This window comes from Pongo abelii, chromosome 8 (assembly GCF_028885655.2).
Source record: "Pongo abelii isolate AG06213 chromosome 8, NHGRI_mPonAbe1-v2.0_pri, whole genome shotgun sequence".
Lineage (NCBI taxonomy): Eukaryota > Metazoa > Chordata > Mammalia > Primates > Hominidae > Pongo > Pongo abelii.
In genome coordinates this window covers 61,502,541-61,525,730 of record NC_071993.2, presented here as the reverse complement: position 1 = coordinate 61,525,730, position 23,190 = coordinate 61,502,541, and the positions used below count along the sequence as shown (strand labels likewise).

General features: G+C 37.4%; 1 protein-coding gene across 15 annotated transcripts in view; it reads left to right on the top strand.

Moving 5' to 3' along the window:
• The window catches only part of NRG3 (neuregulin 3), a 1,113,017-nt gene that overhangs the window by 854,690 nt on the left and 235,137 nt on the right, over window positions 1-23,190 (top strand). For all 15 annotated transcript variants that reach the window (XM_054522355.2, XM_054522357.2, XM_024254123.3 and 12 more), the window contains one exon: window positions 6,356-6,429. In XM_054522355.2, coding sequence (XP_054378330.2) covers window positions 6,356-6,429 — 74 coding nt within the window. The remainder of the gene's footprint in view (window positions 1-6,355; window positions 6,430-23,190) is intronic.

Sequence of the window (23,190 nt, the reverse complement as noted above, 5' to 3'; positions counted from 1 at the left end):
GTATGCCTTTAAATCACTAACCAATGGCTGTGATATGGTTTGCTTAAGAACATTTTTAGATTGGAGAATAATTTACAAATCTAGGTCTTTCATTTTTAAAATAAATCATGGTTTTAGTTCATGATATTTGGGCCATATTTTTAAATCCTAATCTTGGGAAAGGTGGTTAGGTATATGGCAATTTGTGTCTCCACTGAATTTCCATATAGAATGCCAGAAGGTACCACAGATAAAGCAACAGCTTTAAGGTCAATCCCAGCTGAGTTTGTATGTAGTTCAAGTACTTACTGGCTGTGTGGTTTTGGGGTAATATACTTAACCTTTCTCAGTCTCTGTTTCTTCAGTTGAAAAGCTGGGATGATGCTTTCAAATTCAAATAATACTAAAAACTAACATTTCTTGAATGCTTATCATGCACCACAAGTATTGTATCATTTACTCCTAATAATAAATCCAGGGGGTGGCTGCTGTTATCTCCATTTTACAAATAAAGAAAGGAGGCACAAAAAGGCAGAGCAGTCAGGCTTCAAAACCAGGCAGAGCTCCAGACCACCTTGCCTCTCAAATGTAAACTTGAAATGCCAGACGATCTTTCCATTTTCCCCAACCAAGGACTGACCCTGAGGCTGAGGAGAATTGGCAGAAGAGAGAGAAGAATATCTGGAGGGTTTGTTCCTTTTTCAAATTAGCATTTAATAGCCCCTGTTAAATTGGCAGGCGTGTATATTACTGATCATGTTTCTATTTTCCTGTAACACCAAAGAGTAAAGGCCATTTTTTTCCTATGAATAAAAGTTGTCACGATCAGGAAATAAACCATATAGTTTGTCTACAACCATTTCCCTTGTGAAGCTAATTGATTTTGGCTAGTTAAAACTTTATGTCTAAAATCAAGGTCCAAAGAAGAAAGCGTGTATACCTTCTATAGCATTTATAAAGAGACCAGGCACTATGCAGGAATTGGAGCAAACATTTGAACATATTTGTATTCTTCATATATTTGTCTCTATAAATTATATAAAATCCATTTTTGTAGATACAGAGTATAAGATTCCTAGGCATAAAAATGACTAAAATGCAATTGTATATAATATCAGCTACCTGCGCTTGTTTTTCTCCTTTCCTAATACCATCTCATTTTTTGGGGTGGGTTGAAACTGAGAAACAAAGATATTAAATAATTTTCCTAAAATACACCCATACAACTAAATGGGAAAGCCATAATATAAACCATCCCTCTTAATCATCATGATATTAATAAGGAAGACAGGTGCTAAGCAACCATATGTTGACTGGGCTATCTATGTAGATAATCAAGTCCCTAAGAATGAGGACAGAGTAGAATTGGAGAGTGTGACAGTGAAGCAATAATAACACCTTTCGTCACTGAGTAAATGACCAGGAAATCCACAGATGTGGAGAAAGAGAGTAGCACAGTTCTCTCAACAGAACCATGTTAGTGTTGCTTGTTTTTGTATCTGTGTTGTTTTGTTTTCCTAACAAGAGGAAGAAGGAGAAATTGAAGAATGATCTGGAAATGTAGGGAGGCTGCTGATTACAACTGGGGGTTCAATTTTTCACTCATTGTCATATTATAAGCCGTAACTTAGTTGTTATTCAGGAAATAGGCTGAAAGACACTGGCAGATGGGAATTGTAGAGATGGGAATGCTCTGAAGTTAGCAGTGTGGCCAGGTGACCAGGATAATCACTTTTAGCTGGCCAAAAGATGATCATTTCTGTGGGAACATCAGCAAGTGAATGACCTGACCATTTTAAGTCTCTTCCTTAGGGTCCTCCACATCCAGCCTGGGTGATATGTGGCTCAATCTGCTTTACCACACCAAGCAAAACAAGTACTGAATTTCAACCAATGATCACAGATCTTGTATTGTCTCATCCTTGCTGGTACTGTTAGCTTTTCTCTGGCTCAATTGTTGCCTTTTAAAACTCTTTACTTAAACCCAGCCACTGGCCTTTTCCTTGGGGACAATGTAGAAGAGAAAACAATGATAGAAGGGAGTGCTTTTTATTTCAGGTACAGCTGGACAGGTGGGATGGGTGAGGGCAAAGCTCCAAGGATGTCAAGAGTAGAAATAGTGATATCTGCCTTTGAAATTACACAACTCCCTACACAACCAAGTGATTGGAGCTTTGAAAGCAATGAGGAGTAGAAAAGTAATAGAATATCAACCTAGTTAAGGCAAGCTTTGCTGTGGGGAAGGGAAGGTCCTGAGCCTCTATTTGGCCCTGAGGCTTATCAACCTGTTACTTCAGTTGGGCTCAGAAAGACTCCTGCCCCCTCCCCGTTCCCTCCCTCCCATTGTGAGGGACCAATCACTCTTATTCTGTGTTGTCTTACCATCTCTTCCACCACTTACCTGCTCTACTCTGCTTTGCACATGGTCTCCTCAACTGTGCCCTTCCCTACAGCCTTTTAAATGTGGAAGAAAAACAAAACAAATAACATGATCAAGAACTTACTCGTTTCCAGGCCAAGTGCAGTGGCTCACACCTGTAAACCCAAAACTTTGGGAGGCCAAGACAGGAGGATTGCTTGAGGCCAGGAATTTGAGACCAGCTTAGGCAATCTAGAAAAACCCCCCTCTACAAAAAATTAAAAAAAAAAATAGCTGAGTATGGTGGTGCACAATTGTAGTTTCAGCTACTCAGGAGGCTGAGTCTGTAGGATTCCTTGAGTCTAGGAGGTCAAGGCTGCAGCTAGCCACTGCACTCCAGCCTGGACAACAGAGTAAGACCCTGCCTCAAAAAAAAAAAAAAAAAAAAAAAAGAAAGAAAGAAGAGAAGGGAAGGGAAGAAGGAAGGAAGGAGGAAGGAAGAAAGAAAGAAAGAAATTTACTGGTTTCCAATGTAACAAATCCTTTATCTCAAAGTAGATGTACACTTAGAATTGAAGACTTTTTTAAAAACAATTACAATGTCTCGGCTCTTGTGAACTGAGTTTGCTCTATGGTTATGTCACCGTGGATAATGATTTTCTCATTTTTTTACACAATGTTTATCAACTTTGGCTGTGCTTCTGAGCATACTCCCTGTTTTGTAAAACAACTGGGGAACATTGAGATTTTTCATATAATTTCTGTAATGCCAGGCTTCTAAGGGATAAAGAAATACAAAGAACAGTGACTGGACAGATTGAGTGGAGCTTTGAAAGCAATACAGAGTAGAAAGATAATAGAATATCTACTATAATGACACATGCACAAGTGTTTTTATTGCAATACTATTTGCAATAGCAAAGACTAGGAACCAACCCAAATGCCTATCAATGATAGACTGGATAAAGAAAATGTGGCCCATATATACCATGGAATACTATGCAGCCATAAAAAAGAATAAGTTCGTGTCCTTTGCAGGGACATGGATGAAGCTAGAATCCATCATTCTCACTAAGCTGAGAAATAAGCACAGAAACAGAAAACCAAACACCACATTATCTCTCATAAGTGGGAGCTGAACAATGAAAACACATGGACGCAGGGAGGGGAACATCACACACTGGGGCCTGTCGGGGGGTGGGTGGCTAGGGGAGGGATAGCATTAGTACAAATACCTAATGCATGTGGGGCTTAAAACCTGGATGTCGGGTTGGTGGGTGCAGCAAACCACCATGGCACATGTATAACTATGTAACAAACCTGCACATTCTGCACATGTATCCCAGAACTTAAAATAATTAAAAAAAGAAAGATAATAGAATATTAGCCTGGTTAAGGCAAGATTTGTGTTTTTTAAAACATATATTCCCCATTAAAGATTACACATGTACTTCTTAATGTTATTAACTTTGTCATGTATTAAGTGAACAGAAAGGCACTTCTGTTATACGAATTTTTTCTTATTCTTGTATCTTTCAAAAAGAAAAAAGAAAATAAAACAAACAAATACGCACTCAACTCTCCCCCAAAAAACCAAAACAAAAACAAGCAATGCAATAATATTTCTCAAAAGATATGCTTGACACACTATCAGAAGGTCTGCCAACTTCAATCTATGCACTAGAAGTGCATTTAAAACTTTTATTCTTTGTTTCTTGTCTTTAACATTGTAGTAAATTCAATCCACTTCACTGGCATTACCTGCTAGCAACATTCCATCTTCACATTTGGATGAGTGTGAACTTATCAAGGTGATATATGTGCGATTTTTAATGGAAATTTTACTTTGTTATTCTTAAAACTGGGTGTCAATTAGCAGTGACTTGCCTCCTTAACAAAGGAACAGGGTTTGCTGCCTGCTCAGCCACACAGCCCGTGGGGGCTTCCTAGCCTGGGCTAGGCTGCTGCAACATCATCACACTTTATTAGTTACAGCACAGAGGTACGGAGGCAGGAGGAAAGTACTCACTATGCAATTTTCCTGATACCCCATGAGGCCTGAGCACCTCAGGGTGGGTTAGCACTCATGGAAAATCAGTTTAAGATGGGAAAATTTCAAACATCTTTCCTTATTTTCTTTCCCACACACAAATAGAATAATGCATTTTAAGTAACAAAGAACACTTAAAAAGCAAAACAAAAACAAAAAGACACTTATCCTTAAAAGCCACCATCTCCTTAGGATATTCCTCTTATATTAAATAAAGATACAAAGAGTAAAGTGTACTTAAAATCTCTCACAAAGATTGGAAATAAAATCTTCAAAAAGTGAATGCATACAATAGCACATACCCAGGACATAACTCATTATTATTGGGAAATGAAAATGAGAGCACCATGGTATGATAATTCTGAATAAGAACAAGCTAATTGCATTAGGGCAGCTTTCAGAAAACAAGAATTTATTTTTTTTTATGACAAATGTGCCTCAGTACAAAGTACAGAAAGTATTTTCTGACTCTTATTGTGATATGCCTACTTTATTTCAAGTGAAATAAATGAATTTTTAAAAGGTCATGAAAATATGTTTATGCTTTAAAAAATCATTTCAGTAACATGTTGGGTATCTGGAATATCCATATATTGGAGGTCTTTGTTCTCAGTCTACAAGGAAAATTGCCAAATCCACTCTAGAGTGCCAGCCTTAAAAAGGTGTTGAAGAGAGCCTGCCCGATTACCTGAATTCCAGTTTGGCTCACAATGAAAGGTAGAAAAATTACCTCGATGCATTTCAATGTTGCTTCTCCCCTTGCAATAGACCTTATTTAATAGCTTATTACACTCAGAAAACAAAGCATATTCTAAGGAAAGAACTCACGACTCATGGCTCCTGTCTTTTGGCAGAACGGCCTCTTTGAATTCTTTTGTCAATTTCATAGATTTCTAACAAGCAGAGAACTGTTTTTTAAATCTGATTGTTTTTTATGCCAGCAGCACTATTTCCTCCTCTTAAGTAGGACAGATTCATCCTATAAGCAACAATGGATGCTTCCCTGCTGAACTCGAGCATGACAGATTAAGCTTCGAGCAGACCAGTAAATGCCACCTCCCCACTTAACAAGGCTGTTCAGAGCCAGGCGTTTGGGGCCTCGCTGTAGCCATATTTGTTCCTGGAACCGCTGGCTGATGATCCACTGCTGTCCGAGGCGGCCAAGCAGCCCTGACTGAGCGAGCTATGTGAAGACCCGACAGGGGCCTGGCAGGGCTGAGGAGGCATGCCTCATTGCTGGTGCTTCCAGGCAAATTCCTTGCCTCCAAATTGTGCCCGCCTCAGGACACTTGGCTAATACAATGCCAGGCAGAAAGTAGACACTTTGCACATGTTTACTGAATATAAAAGAGAAAAATAGAGAGAGAAAAAATCTGAGTTTAGAGATGCCTTTCAGACCTTGCCAGATAAAATGCTGTTATTTCTGGCAAAGTGGTTAGGTGACACTGACTTGGAAGAATAACTAAGAGGTAAAAAAAAAAGTAGGACTAACAGTGAACAAGCTAATAAAACACATGGAAACAAAATCAGTAGTAGCCAAAATCAATAATAGATCAATTATATTTCAAAATATCTTTTATTAGAAAATGGCACTTGCAATATGTTTCTAAATGCCTTTTAGAGACCAGTGTGTTGCATAAAGAAAAATACACCTGCATCCAGAATTATAATTTTGAGAACCATTATTTAGATTGCTGTGAGGTATCTTAATATGCGATTCAATTTGCTCCTTAGATATTGCATATCAAACTATAAAAGCAAAGCTACACTGTTGGTTTTCTCCTTTTTTGGCTAAGAAATAGAATTGAGAATCTGCCTGTTGAAGTCAGAAACGGACTGAATCAAAAAATACAAAAGCAGGAATGTACTGTTCTCACATTTATGTAATTGATGGCTATTTTACTTGTTGAAATCTTAAGTCTTTCACAACCACATGTGTATGTTTGTCATTTATCCCCTTTTCTCAGGTGCAAAGAAGGCTACCAAGGAGTCCGTTGTGATCAATTTCTGCCGAAAACTGATTCCATCTTATCGGATCCAAGTAGGTCAAACATTTTTCTTCTCTGTAATGCAATATATAGGCAGCTTTTATTCTGAGCAATGGTTGTTAACTCAGCTGAAAGCCATATTTCAGTCTTGTGTCTCTGAAAGCTGCCAAGGACAGAAGCTGATGGCAGATGTTGATGTTCAAAGCATCCTCAGAGCTGGCTCAGTCTAGGTCTTCTCTGATGATGAGGCCTGGCTTCCGGATTCCACCTTCAACCCCTGCTGGGAACTCCCAACAACCCGGGCCTCCTTAGCTTTCCTTCTGCCCAGCCACCTACCACCTCATTTCAAAAGCAGGGATCTAGAAAAATAAAAGAGCTTATTATTTACCTGCAATAATGTTATGGAAACTACAGTATTATACTGCTTCTTATGCTTTGGTTGTTAATTTATGATAGTATTAAACCATACCTTACTAAAGTAAGAAAACGTGTACAAAATCATGTAAGAAGTTTTCAAGCAGACTTTGAAAACTCCATTTTTGGCAACACTATTTGCATATCAGTGATTACTGTCCTAAGGACAAATTATTTTTTCTCCATTCATGGAAGAAGACAATTTGCAGACTAAAAAATATGGCTAGTCATTAGTTTCTGTTTGTATATGAGTAAAAGTAACCTTTTATGCTTAAATGTCCAAATCTAGTCAAATGTGAAATGTTTATCTTTAAAGAATTCTCTGTTCTTTCAATAGCTACTAGAATTGAATCATTACTAAAAAAAGGGGATTTTCATTGAATCAGCAATTTAGTTTAGTGAGGATAATGATAGGCATTTTGCAATCGTAAAGGCCAAGTTATGGTTTTCTGAATATCATACATACGGAACACAGACTTCAGCAAAATATTTTGTACTGACTACGGACAGAGGTCTCCCTGCTTGTGTCTGTGCGTTTTGCTGCATAATGAATGTGTCTAGGCGTCTTCCAACATCTTTTCAAAATGCATATTTTCATTTTCCCCTGAATTTCTAGCTACATTTACTCAAGTAAATGCAAAGTTATTTGAAAGAAAAAGGTTTTGTTTAATTTAATTTAATTCTATTTTATCTTGACGAAGCAATTCACCATACAGTAACTACTCTTTCTTTGCAAATTTAGCTTTCCTTGAGAAAAGTGAAGGTTGCAACAGGGATATCTCTATTTCCTGAAATGTGAGGCACAGTTCTCTAGGAATTACCCAGAGAGGATGGTATTACTGGAATTTTTGGTATCTTATTTATCAAGTGATTTGGGCCACTTGCTAAGGTGGCATCTGAAAGGGTATTCATGGTTATGGTGTGAGACATATATTTGGCATATTAGGAAACTTGCCTAAAATAATGGGCTTGCTGATTTCTTTCTTTTTCTTTCTCTTTTTTCCCCACTTTTCCTAATGTACCTAGTTTTTCTCTTTGTTTTTCTTTCTCTCTTTTTTATCCCTTCTTTTTTCCTATTTGTTTCCCTTTCTTCATTATTTTGTCTCCTTTAATACTGCTTCCCTTCCTCCCTGTTTCCCTTCTTCCCTTTTTCCCTTTCCCCCTTTCCTCCCTTCCTCTCTTCCTTCCTTCTTTCTTTCCTTTCTTCCTTCCTTCCTCCCTCCCTCCCTTCTTTCCTTTTTTGCTTTCTTTTCATATATGGCTGTGGAATAGCTATTCAGTACAGGTTACAAAGGGCAAGGCCTTGCATATGGTACAAAGTGGGTAAAAAATCTCTTTAAACAATCTAATCAAATTTTACCATCCATTTAGATATCATAGTTCATCACTGCAAGAGTGGAGGATGGGGTCACCATAATGACTATTCTCTCCTCACAGAACAAAATGGTCCCATGGTTACAGTCACTGTCCCTGAAAACCTATTTCAATTTCTATTAAATTGCTATTAAAATTACAGCTGTGTGAGCCAGGCATGGTGGTTCATGCCTATAAACCCAGCACTTTGGGAGGCAGAGATGCTTGAGGTCAGGAGTTTGAGACCAGCCTGGCCAACATGGTGAAACCCTGTCTCTACTAAAAATACAAAAATTAGCCTGGTATGGTGGCAGGTGCCTGTAATCTCAGCTACCTCTGGAGGCTGAGACAGGAGAATCACTTGAATCCAGGAGGCAAGGTTGAGGTGAGCCAAGATCACGCCACTGTACTCCAGCCTGGGTGACAGAGCAAGACTCTGTCTCAAAAAACAAAACAAAACAAAACAAAACCAAACCCATATCTCTCTAAAATGTTTCTATGAAGTGAAATTGCAAGATAGAAAATTATTTTTATATAAAATTGCAAAAGGAACATACTTTGGCTCAAATGTAGAAAAGAAATACACTAAAATGTTGTAAGGACGTGGAATTTTATGAAATTGTTTTTCTATTTCTCCAGTTTTCTGTAAAGTGGTATATCATTATGTGAGTCAAAATGCCAGAATTCCTTGAAATTTAAAAAGAAAGAATAAGCTCGGAGAGCCCATGGATGAGTCCTTGAGACACAGCTTAAATGGAAAAGCATTATGTCTTGCATTCATCCATGCACACGTGCATTTCTTCAGGTAATCATTAATTCATTTCATCAGTATTTTCTGAGCATCCACCAAGTGCCACCTAATCGGTCAGGCTCTGTTAATACAAAGGTGTGCAAACAGGATTTAGGCTCTGAGGACCCCGCAGATTAGTGAGGGGGAAAAACATGTGGATATATAAACATGGGGATGAATTTGGTGTAACATTTACCCTTTTCTGACGTTAGCAGATTTGATTTGGCTCCCAGGCCTCAGGTTTTCACTTGAGCAATGGTAACAATAATACCTATAAGCATTATTGTTATCGTATAGATGGACAGAGTCAATGCCAGATAATGTCAGCCCACTTCCCTTATTCCTCACTATAATTGTTACTAATATGCGTTTAAATGATACATGTGCCAGGCACTGTGCCAAAGGCTTTACATGGATTATTTTATTAAACCCTCACAATCACAGTTTAGTAAGGAGAGTGCTGACAATTGCCCACATTTTATAGATGAGGAAATTAGACCTCAGGGAAGCTAAGTAAACTTGCTCAAGGTCATACAGCTAGTTAATGCTAGAGTTTAACTTCCATTCCAAATGACTCCAGGACCTGAGCTCCCAATTGCAGGGTGCTTTCCTCCCTCCACTAGAACCCTCCCTTCTCTAGTTATTTTCAACAGGACATTTATCACTCTAAATTCCACTGACTGAAACTCAATGACCTGCGGCAAACATTATTCTAAGGAACAATATTTGCACAATTTTCATATCTTAATGCAGCAACTTGAGCTTCCATGGAGATTTAAATCCCTAATGAAATTTCCTTGTCAAAATTCTTGCTGAAGGATTGTTTAATTTGCTGCTCATGATATCTTCGGAATGACTGTATGCTCAGGAAATAAGCTTCCACTCAACTCCCTCCCTCCATTTTTTTTCTCTTCTGTCTCCTCTCTTCTCTCCATTCTGTCTTCCTTCCTTCCTCCCTCTCTCTCGTCTGTCCAGTGCATACTTTTGCTGAGTGAAATCCCTATTAGCAGGGGGTGAGAAACCGCTGCTCTTTTATTCTCTCCCAGGCAATGCAAAGTTGGTCAGAAATGTGTATCTTTTACATTAAATTTTAAAAATAAAATCTTAAATGACCTACGTTTAGGAAAATGGTGCAAGGATGGCACTGTGAGAGCCTTAATGGCTTGAGTGTCTTAGCAGTGGTTCAGAGCTGGGTCCTCAGACTATTTCAAAAACTCATCCCCTCTGCTCTCTTTTCAATCCCAAGAACCTATAGCTAACTCCATTCAGGAACATATTTACCTATGAGGATCAGTCTTATAAAGTGCTTCAGTGACAGTTTTTGTAAATATATCTGATGCACCAATCTGTCAGATTAATCAAACCCTCCTATGGATTCAATGTACCACAAGTCGCATTCAGATCATGAGGCTGAATAGCAAGCAGGGGTTCAGGAGGAACGTAGTGAGTGACTCAGACTTTGGTCAGCGTCAAGAGGAAGTGACCTTCTGTGAAGGAGCCAGCATCAGCTACTGTGGCATTCTTGAAGGGCATATTTCTGCCCCCTGCCTCCTATGCTGCCAGCCCACTGAGGGATAGCAGCAGTAAGCTTCCCGGAAACTGACTTGTAGACTCCTGCCCTGGTTTTCCTTCCTTACTACCCATTCCCACCCAGGGTAGTTACCATCCTCAGCCTTGAAGCACAGTTAGATGGAGCTGAACTATGTGTCAGTCAGAACTATGAGCCAGCCAAGGTTTTTCTCCATCTCCCCTCTCATGAGCACATGCCAAGCTGAGTTCCCATCAAGATCCTGACATAATCACCAGCCAATGGAAGCGTGGGGGATGCTGCAGAGAACAGACTCAGAACAGAATCAAAGAATGCAGTGGGGTAGAGAAGATGCCCATTGGAAGCAAGGGCACGCCTCCTCACACACAGCTGGAGGCAGCCGTTTCTACCCCACCCTGTGCCTTTCTCTCCCTGTCAGAATCCAGTACTTAGCGTGTTCCTGGCTGTGATGGCAGGCTTGAGTCTGCGGGCTCAAGCTCTGGCATGCAGTGTATACAGCTTAAACACTTGGAGTCATCTAGCCCCTCCGTGGAAGGCAGGAGCATCACTTCCATCATGTGTTCATACGTGCTGACTTAGATTCGCACTTTGTTTCTTTGCATCTTAGAAACAGGCTCTGTTCTCACAGCACCTGGAAAGATGCTAGGGGCCTGGTCTGTATGTGATTCAGAGGAAGACTAGTGAAAAAGATGATATGGGTTTAGACTTCCCATCAGCCCAAACTGGGTTTGTGTGCCTCAGTTTTCCAGGAAGAACCACTTCACAAGTCCTTAAAGAAAAGAAAAAAACAATCTTCTGTAGAGGGTGGTTCTAGCACCAGAGAGGGCATCACGTAGGAAAATAAATTTATAAACACAGCCCCACTTCCAAATGGCCTGCAGAGACAACCAAATCATGCCCAAGTTTGGTCTCCTTCCTCATGTTCCCAGGGATTGTCACTCCCAGTGCCTAGACCATCAGGCTCAGAGCAAAGTGGTGCCCCTTTGTCATATGTGTCACAGTGAAGGAAAAAATAATTGAGAACAGCCTGGGAATGCCAATGTAGGGCCAGGAGCCTGGGTAGGCATTTGCTGAGCAGACACAAGGAGATTTTCCTGAAGATTATTAACAGAAAGTTTTCCCCCAAAAGACGCATGTTCTGCACTCTTGCCTTTCTCAATGGTATTTAATATATAGGAACATGTGTTCTGTGTGTCAACAGTCAGGTGAAAGGGTGAAACAGAAGGTGCTCTGAATTGGAAGTCAAAGGGTTTTGGTTCTAATTCTGTGACTACCTGATCTTTGTGGCGTGGCCTTTGGCAAATCACAGTTTATTTGGACCTTGGTTTCTTTATCTGTAGAACAATTCCATGGGCATCCAGCTTAAAGAAAGTGATGGCCCTCAGTAGAGCAGGCTGTCTTGCAAGCCATTCAGAAGGGGAGTTCAGTGCACCACCAAACTAGTGGATTTCTTCACTCATTCATTCATTTCCCCAGATAATTAAGCATATGTAACATATACCATGCTTTGGATCCAAATAATAATAATCACAGATCCTATTGTCTTAATCCATTTGGGATGCTATGAAAAAATGCCATTAACTGGGTGGCTTATAAACAACAGAAATTTATTTCTCACTGTTGTGAATGCTAGGAAGTCAAGATCAAAGTGCTGGCAGGTTCAGTGTCTGCTGTGGGCAATTTTCTGATAGAGGGTGCATTCTCTGTGTCCTTACATTGGAAGCCATGACACAACTCTCTGCGCATCTTTTGGAAGGGCTTGAATCCTATTCATGAGGATTTCTTCTTCCTGATCTATCACCTCCCAAAGGCACTGCCTCTTACTAGCACCACATTAAGGATTAGGTTTCCACGTAAGAATTTCGGTGGGACACAAACTTTCAGACCATAGCATCTACCATCAGTAAACTCAGTGTAGTTAACTGTGTTTATTGACATTGAATTACAGACTACAAAGGGCGTAATGTCTGCAAGATATTGAAATGTTTTCTTCCTTCACTCATTCAAAATCTTATTAATAGTTTGACATTGGACAAGTTGCATAACATTAATAAACCCGGGCTTTCTTCTCTATAAATTAAGATATTCTAATCTGTAACATATATAGCTGTTGCTAGGATGAAATAAAATACTCCATTCAGAGCATGTTGTGCTTGGGACATTGTGAGAGCTCAATAAATATTATCTATTATCATCATTATTATTTTTGTTGTTTCAACTGTCACCTTGATTACTACACATTGTACAAGGCACTGAGACAGGTGCTACCAGGGATTAAAAAGCATGCAGCCTATTACCTGGCCTCAAATATCTCCAGTTGTACTGAGGAAATAAAAATGCATGAAGAAGTACAAATAAGGACACATGAAAGACATGATTGCTAAGGAAATATAAAAATGGAGGGGCAATAAAAGTTCACATAAAGTGGAAGGAGAGATCTGGGGTTACTCAGGAAAGGATTTCTCTAGGAGAGAATATTGCAGTGAGCTATTCACACAGGATGTGTATCTGTGAACTGTTATACAAGCTGCACACTGCCCAACTTCACTGGTATCATTTATGCTAGAGTGTGAGGGGCCTTCTGTGGAGGGGTGCAACTTGGTCCTGGGAAAGACATTTCCATGAATAAATTAGATAGAGAAAAAACAGATTCTTGAGGACACAAAGCAGAAACTAATTATCACTTTCCTCTGGTCTATTAATCCATACAGATGAAAGAGTATGTCTTCCAGACTGGCATCTGCTGGGAATACTTAAGTCTGCTAAGCTACTCTGCCTTCCAGGAGCCATAAAAACATTGTTAGCAGAATGGATTTATATGTAAAATCTGTCACTCTTATTACTGTTTTTCTGGCTTGCCATGAGAAGGAGAAACAGAAAATTATCTGATTTTGACCTTGTCACCATGAATCTCACAAAACCCGTTAATTCTGTCAGGTTGTATATTTTTATATATTTGATTACTAATATCTTCAAGTCTTTCCTTTCAAATTATATAGACACCAATCTTTTACCAATCATGTATACAAACACATGATTTCTAGATACTAGGAAAATAATTTTATTTACAAGAAAGGAAAAATTTCCTATGGGTACATGATTCAGAGATAACCACTGATAATCGATTCATGCATACTACTCCAAATATTTGCTACTTTTTCTGTGGCATACATAGGTATTCATTTTTATTTGTTTGTTTGGTTTTTAGAGGCAGGGTCTTGCTCTGTCACCCAGGCTGGAGTGCAATGGCATGATCTTGGCTCGCTGCAGCCTCAACTTTCTGGGCTCAAGTGATCTTCTTGCCTCAGCCTCCCAGGTAGCTGGGACTACAAATGCCTGCCACCACACTCGGCTGCTTTTTTAAAAAAATGTTTATAAAGACAGGGTCTTGCTATGTTGCCCAGGCTGGTCTTGAACTCCTGGCCTCAGGAGATCCTCCCATCTCAATCTCCCAAAGTGCTGGGATTACAGGCTTGAGCCACTGTGCCAGACTTGTATTTGGTTTTAACCATTATGTTGAAAGCAGGCCTCATAGGGCCAGAGGGAAGCACACCTGCCCTTGCCTCTTTCAGCTAGAGTGTTTGGGTCTGTCTGCCCAGCTTGCTAACTGCAGCTTCCCTGTTGGCCCTGGCTCACTGGGGGTCCACTCTACCTACTCTACCTGGGAAGATGGATTGTTCTTCTGCCCTCCCAGGGGGCCTGTTCGGCAGGTCTGAAGACAGCTCCCAACTGGTTCTCGGTTCTCCTGTGTGGTCTACAGCTAGTCCACAGGACATGCTCACTACATTGTATCATCGTGCCCTGGGAGAGCTGGGCATTCAGGAGCCTCTGTCACCAGACTGTCAGGATCAAAGATGACACTTCCTCTCTGTCATCTCTCCTCTGTCCTTTTTGTAGTTTCAAAGTCAGAGAGGGAGATCAGGTGTTATGGAATGGTTCTAGATTATCTAATTATTTCCTTTATAAATTCCGCGTGTGGTGATTTGTCTCACACTTCATTATCTATTATTCATTATACTGACACCTTAATCAAATATGAGGTACCAGAAATTAAATATTCATATCTTATTACACAATATACTCATTTCCCTTACAAAATTAGGATTGGCTGGGTGCTCACGCTTGTAATCTCAGCACTTCGGGAAGCCACGGTATAAGTACTCCTTGAGCCCAGGAGTTGAATATCAGCCTGGGCAGCATAGGAAGACCTTGTTTCTAGAAAAATAAAATAAAATAAAATAGCCAGGCATGGTGGTATGCACCTGTAGTCCCAGCTACTTGGGAGGCTGAAGCTGGAGGATCGCTTGAGCTCAGGAGCCCGAGGCTGCTGTGAGTTGTGATTGTGCCACTGCACTCCAGCCTGGGTGATGTAGTGAGACCCTGTCTCAATTAACAACAACAACCAAGAAAGGAACACCATCAGGATTATACTATCTGTATTTTGTAACTTCTACTTCCCACTGAATATATTGTGAGCTTTTTCCCACAGAATTTTAATTTTATATTCTTTTAAACTATTCTTTTAAAGGTTATACATTACAAGGATTTAACATAAATTATTTTACCAGTCATCTATGAAGGGCTGTTTAGTGGGTTTCCAATTTTGCCCGCTTATGGTGATTAACAACCATTATGCATAAGTCTCTGTACCTTGATGTCCAAATGATTTCTTGAGGATAAATTCCTAGATTTTGATATATTTTGATAACTTTTCCTCCAGAAAGATTATATCCGTTTACATTTCCATGAGTGAAAAGTAAAATTGATTTTACTTTTTTCTTTACCAACACTGGATAGTATTGTTTTAATTGCTACTTGTACAGGGAAAATTATATACCACTAATATTTTATATGGCACCTTGATTGCCAGCAATATTGAATCCTTTTTTCACTTGTATATTGGTCAGTTTCATTTGTACCTTTGTGACTTTTTAATTATTTTCCTTTGCTCACTTTGAAATACTATAATATTTCAATCTTATTTGAAGGAGTTTGCTATTTTAAGGATAATAAACTATTCACTATCATATAATTTTTCCAGATTGTTCTTTGATTTATTATTTATGATATTTTTTGAAGCATACAAAAGTTTTGTCTTTTAAAGAGTCAAATCTATTAGTTATTTTTTAAAAAGTAGTTCTTATGGGCTACTGCTGTCCTTAGCCTAAGAATGAAATAATTAATAGTAATTAAGCTATTCAATTTTATTATATTTCTATCTGAAATTTATGTTAGTATGTAGTTTTATATTAAGAGTAATATGTTTAAAAATACATTTAATTTTTGCAACAGAATTTATTGAATAGTCTGAAATTTCTTGATGCTTTATAAATATAAATTAATTATATAATCTATAATTACACATATTTGGTGCTGTCTGTGGACTTTCTACTCTGCAGATAGGGGTAACACCATGAGAGTATTTAGTTTTAAGAGAATTGTAGTTTACATTTGGTAATATTATTTCCTCAATTTAAAAATGTATAATTGGTTAAATATGATTCAACCATATATTGATTTGAACTTGATTACATATGCATTTTAGAATAATATGCTTTGAAAAACAACCAATATATGATATTAAATACAATATAGCATTCAAAAGAATATTTATGATATGACTAGGGTGACCATATAACTTATCATCTAACTTAGGATATTTGGAAAGTGAAAAGCAGAGCTATGAATAATTACACTGAAATAAAAAATATGAGGTAAAACTATACACTCACCCAAATTTGTAACATAAACATGTATATACTTAACTATATAGGCTTAAAAAAAACTTGAAGGCAATGTATTGCAAAATATGGTAGGATCGCACAATTTTTTCAATATCTTTTGTGTGTATCCCAATTTTCTGCAACACATTTGTATTGTATATAATATATTATTATTTATTTTTAATTATTATTTTAAAGTTAACAAATATTAAAAGAATGACAATAACGACAAATGCTTTTTTGATGATTACTGCCAGGGAATGATCTAAGCTTTTAACAAATAATCCTCACACAGTGTTGTGAGGTAGATTAAATCAATTCCCACTTTAATGTGTGGAAACTGAGAAAAATAAAGTAAATAAATAAATACATAAATAAATAATAAAATAAATAAAATAATTTGCCCAAGGATACACTTAGTCAATGGAAGCACTGAAATTTTAAACCCATTGGGTATACAGTCTAAAAAAATAGAACATGAAGAAGCAGTTACAAACATTGAGAGAATCGCTTTCCCATAGAGTTATAATTATGATTCCTCACATTGCTTCTCTTCCTTTGAGCATAATTATTTTTGATGCAACTTTTCGTACTGTTCTGCTGTATTAGGATTTGCGGTGTCTTCTAACAAATTGTAATATGGGTTCCTGTGTAAAACTTGCAGGCTTGGAGAGAGGAGGGTTTTATTTAGTTTTATCTTGACAGTTGCAACTTCAGTTGCAGTCGGAGTAGGGAAGGCTTTACTGAAAGCCACCTTGCTGAGACATGCCCTGAGGTGGTGCTCTGTGTTCATCTGGTAAGCAGAAATTTGCTGTTTTGAGACCTCCACTCTGCTCATACCATGACTCCCCAGAGAGAAAATCCTAGCAGTGTTTCTGGTCTCTGCTTATAGGGCACCTACAGCTGAGGTTGGTGTAAGGTAGGTGTCTCGTGGCCATGGCTACCTGCTCAGGAAGGTGTAAAGCCCAGGACAGATGCCTAAGTTTCACCACTCTCCCTACCCTCTGCTACCTTTGCCCTCATCCTCTCCATTTGAGCAATCTTAATAGGGTTCTTATCACTCCTATAAGGTGTTTGGAGCCTGATTCTGCTCAACTCTCCTTACAGTTTAATTTTATATACAAGTTTTTGTAGTATATTTCTACCTTCACTGTATTTGGCCTGTCACTTGTATGTAAGGATGGTGCCTCCTTCTGAGATTTATCCATTGATGTAGCTCCCCCTCCACATCCCATATTCATAAATTTTTTTCATGGAAAGCATATGTGTGGACAGTCTTTTGTGAGTATTCCAATGGCCTTTTTAACTAGAAGTTTCCAAAGGGTTCACTTTTGAGTAACTAGAAGGAAGCATGGAAAAAAAAAAAAAAAAAGGATGGAAAATGGGGCCAAGGCTACCTGAAGATTAAAAGCAAAGAAACAATAACCACAAAACCCAATTAGCCCTCAATCAAAAGGGTCCAGCACATTAGAGATTACTTTCATTCTGCCATCCATAGCTTTCTGTGCTTCTTTCTCATAGTCCACTTTGGATAAATTTCAATCACATCTAATAACATCACATGTATCACTAGACAGACACAACCACTTTCTGCAAAACTCAGAAAAAAACCGTAATCATTTTCAACTCTGTTAATTAGACTTTCCTAAATGAATCTATTTATTTACATTCTATGCCCAAGAGCTACGTTTTGAAGATAAATAGTAGAATTACCTGGTTGTTTTGATGGTGTTTTACATGACATTGATGTTAGGAGACAACCGACACAGTGCTGTACCAAGTCATACGCCCACGATCCTCCTTTTCCTGAGAGCTATTTTCATAGAATATGATAGAGCAATTTCACCAATGTGTGACTGACATGAAATGGAATGGTTTGAGCTATTATCATCTTTATTTCTAATTTGGTACTACCAGCGTTTCAGTTTTTCATATAGTTTTAAAAAATTGGACACATGAATTATAAATAATATCTCATAATGTGGATTAAGAACGTGAACAGAGAGAAGCAGAAAAAACTGACTACATTGTTGACGGTAATCAGAGACACAGGGTTCTGAATTTTCTCTTAAGAGAAACATCTCCTTAGGTCCCCTTAGGCCCATATTTCAAGTTCCAACAGAGTTTTTCATGGAATGAGGACTTAACTGTGTGCCAAATTTTGTGCTAGGCCTCTGTCTACACATCCTTATTTATTATTTCTGAGTTATAGTAATTTTATGGTTGAGGCAACAGACATTCAAATAAATTAATTAACCTACAAATATAACCAATTTGTAAGAATTTGAAATCAAATCTGCTGAGTCTACATTTTAGCCATCAAAGGGCCTTTTGATATGGGCCAACCAAATTTTCTTGCAATAGGAAACTTTTTAATATTTATTTTACTTTATTTTTTCATGAGGGGTCAAGAGCAAAACATTCTCCATCATTTATTGAAATTAATATCTTCATTAAGTTTCATGACAAGAGGTATAATTAAAAATGTAACTTGAAATATGTCAAAAGATAGATGCATAATTAGTACAGTTTGGGGTAACATCACTGCATTAAGCAAAGCAGTCCAAGGTACATAACCTAATTCTTGTACATGATACACACTTGACAAAACTGTGAACAATTAAAATGAATTTTTGATGATTTGTTTGATATGTGGATAAATTTTTTAGAACCAGTGGAGACAGTTGGTGTCTCCACTGTCTCCATCTTCTTGGGAATCTTGAAAAGTCAATCCCTTCAGGGAAGTTTTGCTTGAGAATTAAAGTGGAATTGATCTGGCAGATAAACATTAGATTCCCACTGTGCTTTAAACCATGACGAGGTTATCAAATTTTCAGTTTTTCCTGATTTCTTCTCTTCACAGAAAAGCTCTGTGATTATACCTGCAGGACATTTTTAAATATTGGGCATAACCCACTTTAGTTGTCCAGGAACACATTCCAGACCCAATAGGAGTGTTTTGTGGATAATCTGTAAGTGGTGTTCCTTAATTAAGAGTGAGCAACGGGGAATTTGTAAATCAAAAACACATCCCTATAGTGTAAGCCGATTCAGCTACAAGTAACATTTATTAACAACTTATTCTAGTTCATGCAAGAAACCTTGCCAGGTACATGCACAAAAGTTCTGTCATTTAACTCTTTACAAGATAAAGTAGCTATTAGTATCCTCATTTTTGAACTATGTAATAAGACTAGAAAAGGAAACCCTAGATGAAGAACATCATCAAGACTTATTGTAAGATATAAGGAGAACTAAACTGAGAGATAATAGCATGACCTACCATAGAATATTTTTGTAAAATGGAATTGTTCCTTAAATATCTATTGCTATAGTTCCAAATACAATCCTCAGACTATGTCTTAAATGTTTTTCTTAGCTTTTGTTTGTTTGTTTGTTTCTTGTGTATCTAATTATGGAACTTAATCACCAGCTTGTTGAGGACAAAGACCATGCTGGATTTGGTTGCCACTACATCTCAAGTGCCTTTCATGCTTCCATTACATCAGGCACTCAGGTAATTTTGATTGAATGAGTGAAAGAAAGACTTGTTTAAGGTAACATGTTTTACTGGCTCCCATTTTAAATGTGGTTTTAGGACACCTACTTTAAAATTTATTTAGTATTCATTCACCCAATGTCTATGACTTTGCTAAGAATTATGGATAATTAATATAGTAACAGTATATTTTATTTTATTTTAAAATCCTATTTTAATTGAATTTAATTTTTAGGATAGTAATACATTCACATGGTTCAGTATCAAACAACATAAAGAGGTTTACAATAAAAAATATTCTACCCTTATCCCCCATTCACCCAGTTCTTCTGTGATAGGCAATCAATGCCGTTAATTCCTTGTAAATCTCCTGTAAATCTGCATTAATTCTTTGTAAAGCTACTGTATAAATGTATAAGTAAAATGAACAAAAAATCCCCTTATCTCTTTTTATATAAATAACAGGTAGTAATACACACTGTTCCACATCTTGCTTTTTCATCTAGCAATGATCTAGCTTTTCCATCTAAAATTATCTTCAAGATCATTTTATTTCAGTTCATACAGAACATTCTAATTCTTTTTATAATTGTATACAATTCCATTCATTGCATATAGCATAATATGATTGCTATAGTCTGAATGTTAATGTTCCCACCAAAAATTCATATGTTGAAACATAATTACCAATGTGATGACATTAGGAGGTAGATTAGAACATCAGAGTGAAGTCCTCATGAATGGGATTAATGAACTTAAAAGAGGCTCAAGAGCTGCCTTGCTTCTTCCACAATGTGAGGACACAGCAGGAAGATGCAGTATAAGTGCAAGGGCCTTTTACCTGCCAGCACTTTGATCTTGGACTTCCCAGCCTTTACAACCATAATAAATAGATTTCTGTTATTTATAAACGACCCAGTTTATGGTATTTTGTTACAGCAATCCAAAGGGACTCAGAAAATGATGTAACAACCCATCTGTGAATTTGCATTTAGTTTATTTGCTGTTTAAATTATGCTACTTTATGTAGTATATAGAATAAATTTCTAAAGTGGAAAATTTGGGTGAAATGTATGTACCTTTACAGACCTTTGGGTTCTCCTCATTGTCATACTACTAGAATGGTACCAATTTAAAATCTTAAATCCTTTGTTTTCCAAAGTCTCTTTGACATGACGGTTTGTTTTATGAAACTATATTTGTCTTTGTTTAATCTTAGAAGTGAAGAGTACTAACTCATTCATTTTTAAATTTAATTTTTTTAATGATGAGTGACATGAAAACATCTTTTTATATTTTAACATTTTTTTTTCTTTCTTGTGAAGACTCTTAATATTCCTCCCCAGTGTGTAATTCAGTTATTGGTGATTTTCTTATTGATTTGTAGGAGCTATTTTTATTTAAGGGAAATGAGGCCTTTGATTATGACATGAGATTGAAGTAGTTTTTTTCTTTTGATCTTTGCATTTTGTCTTTGATTATGATAGTTCAGGCAAAACAGGAAACTTCCTTTTCCTTTCTTTTTTTCCATGCATTTCTCTTTTCTCCCTCCCTCCTTCTTTCTTTCCTCTCTTCATTTCTTTGTTTTTCCTTCCTCATTTCTTTCTTTCTTTTATTCTTTTATTAAAATAATTCACTTTTTACCATTGTGGCTATTGGGTTTTGTTTACTACCTTTAAAAAGTTCCACCAGGAGCGGTGGCTCACACCTGTAATCCCAGCACTTTGGGGACTGAGGTGGGCAGATCATGAAGTTAGGAGATTGAGACCATCCTGGCCAACATGGTGAAACCCCATCTCTACTAAAAATACAAAAATTACCTGGGTATGGTGGCACATGCATGTAATCCTAGTTCCTTGGGAGGTTGAGGCAGGAGAATTGCATAAACCAGGGAGTCAGAGGTTGCAGTGAGCCAAGATCATGCCTCTGCACTCCAGCCTGGCCAAAGAGTGAGACTCCAACTCAAAAAAAAAGAAAAGTTCCTTCTCACTCCAAATTTATTCACTAATATTTCTATCTAAAAATTTTAGGAATGGAATTATCTCAGTATTTTTTCCTTAAATCTTGAAATGAATCCAGCTTTCTTTTTTCCTAGATCATTACACAGATTCCCAAGATCATTTAATTAGTAATATTATTAGCAGCATATTTGTCAGCATTAAATCATATTTATGTATTAATAATGTCATATTCTTATAAATGAATGAAAAGATACATAATGAAATATTTCGTATTTATTTGGTTCTATTTCTATTCTGTTCTATGGATCCATATATTTGTACATCATTATAATACTCTTAATTATTGGGGTTTTATTAAATATATTAAAATATATAAAAGGAGAGCATAGCCTTCTTTAGTTGTCTTCCATATCCCCCAAAATTTGTATTTGGGTTTTATGAACTCATTTCTGTCCCACTAGTGATTAGTAATATATACTTAGGAGTTGATTGTTACACTTAAAGATAGCTATGATGAAACACGAGTTAATGAAGCAGAAGAAGCCAGGCTACATAATGAGAGAAAATTAAAATAACAGAGAAAGGGGGGAAAAGAAAAAAAAAAAGCAGATAAAGATTGCTTTGCTCCTGGAAATGGCAACCCAACTAACTCTCTTATTTTTTTCGTAGCCAGGAAAGAAAACTTACTATCGTTTCCAAATGACAAGCCTCAACCCAATTTTATTAGTTTTACCTTGAGATCCAGAGACCAATCCTGTTCTCCTATGTAGCTTTATTTGACTCCTAACATCCCTTGATCTTTCTATTTTGTGGGGTGTTTCATTATCTAAAGCAAATATATACTACTTAAACTTAAAAAATTGTAACATTATGAGGGGTAACTCATTACTGGTGTTTAATATCATGGTACCAGACATTACTAATATGTAAGGAGCATGAGCAGAAAGACACCAGCATGTGTATAGCCATGGACTACTATGCTTTTAATTGTTTTGAGATTGAGTGGCTCAAGATCTAGATAAATCAGCAAGATGAAAGATGCTGAACACTGACGTCTTCTTTGTGCCTTGTGAAAAGAAAAAAATGACATCTCTGAGCTGCTTAGAAAAGAATTATACCTGGGATAGTGGTCAAGAGTGGGGAGAGGAGATGTATCTCGGGAGAGTCTCAGGTAGTCTGAGTTTTTTTCCTGTTCCCTTCATAACAAACATGATTCACAGCAACCATTGTAGTATTATCAGTAAACAAGGCTCCTGTTTACATGGTGACCTGAAATAGACCCTGTAGCCAGACATATCCATCCTTCCTTGTTCCAAACACACAAAGTTTACTATACTGCCTTTGTAGTCACTACCATTTTCCTTCAATGGAGTTACTTGCTTCCTACAGTAATCTCATAGTAATTTGTATACTCTTCTCAAACAATCAACCTCAAAAGGATCTACCATTTGTTGGACACCTAATATTTCTTTTGAACACTGGATCTCATTTTATCTCAGCCTCTCTGCCCAAAAAATCATCTAGA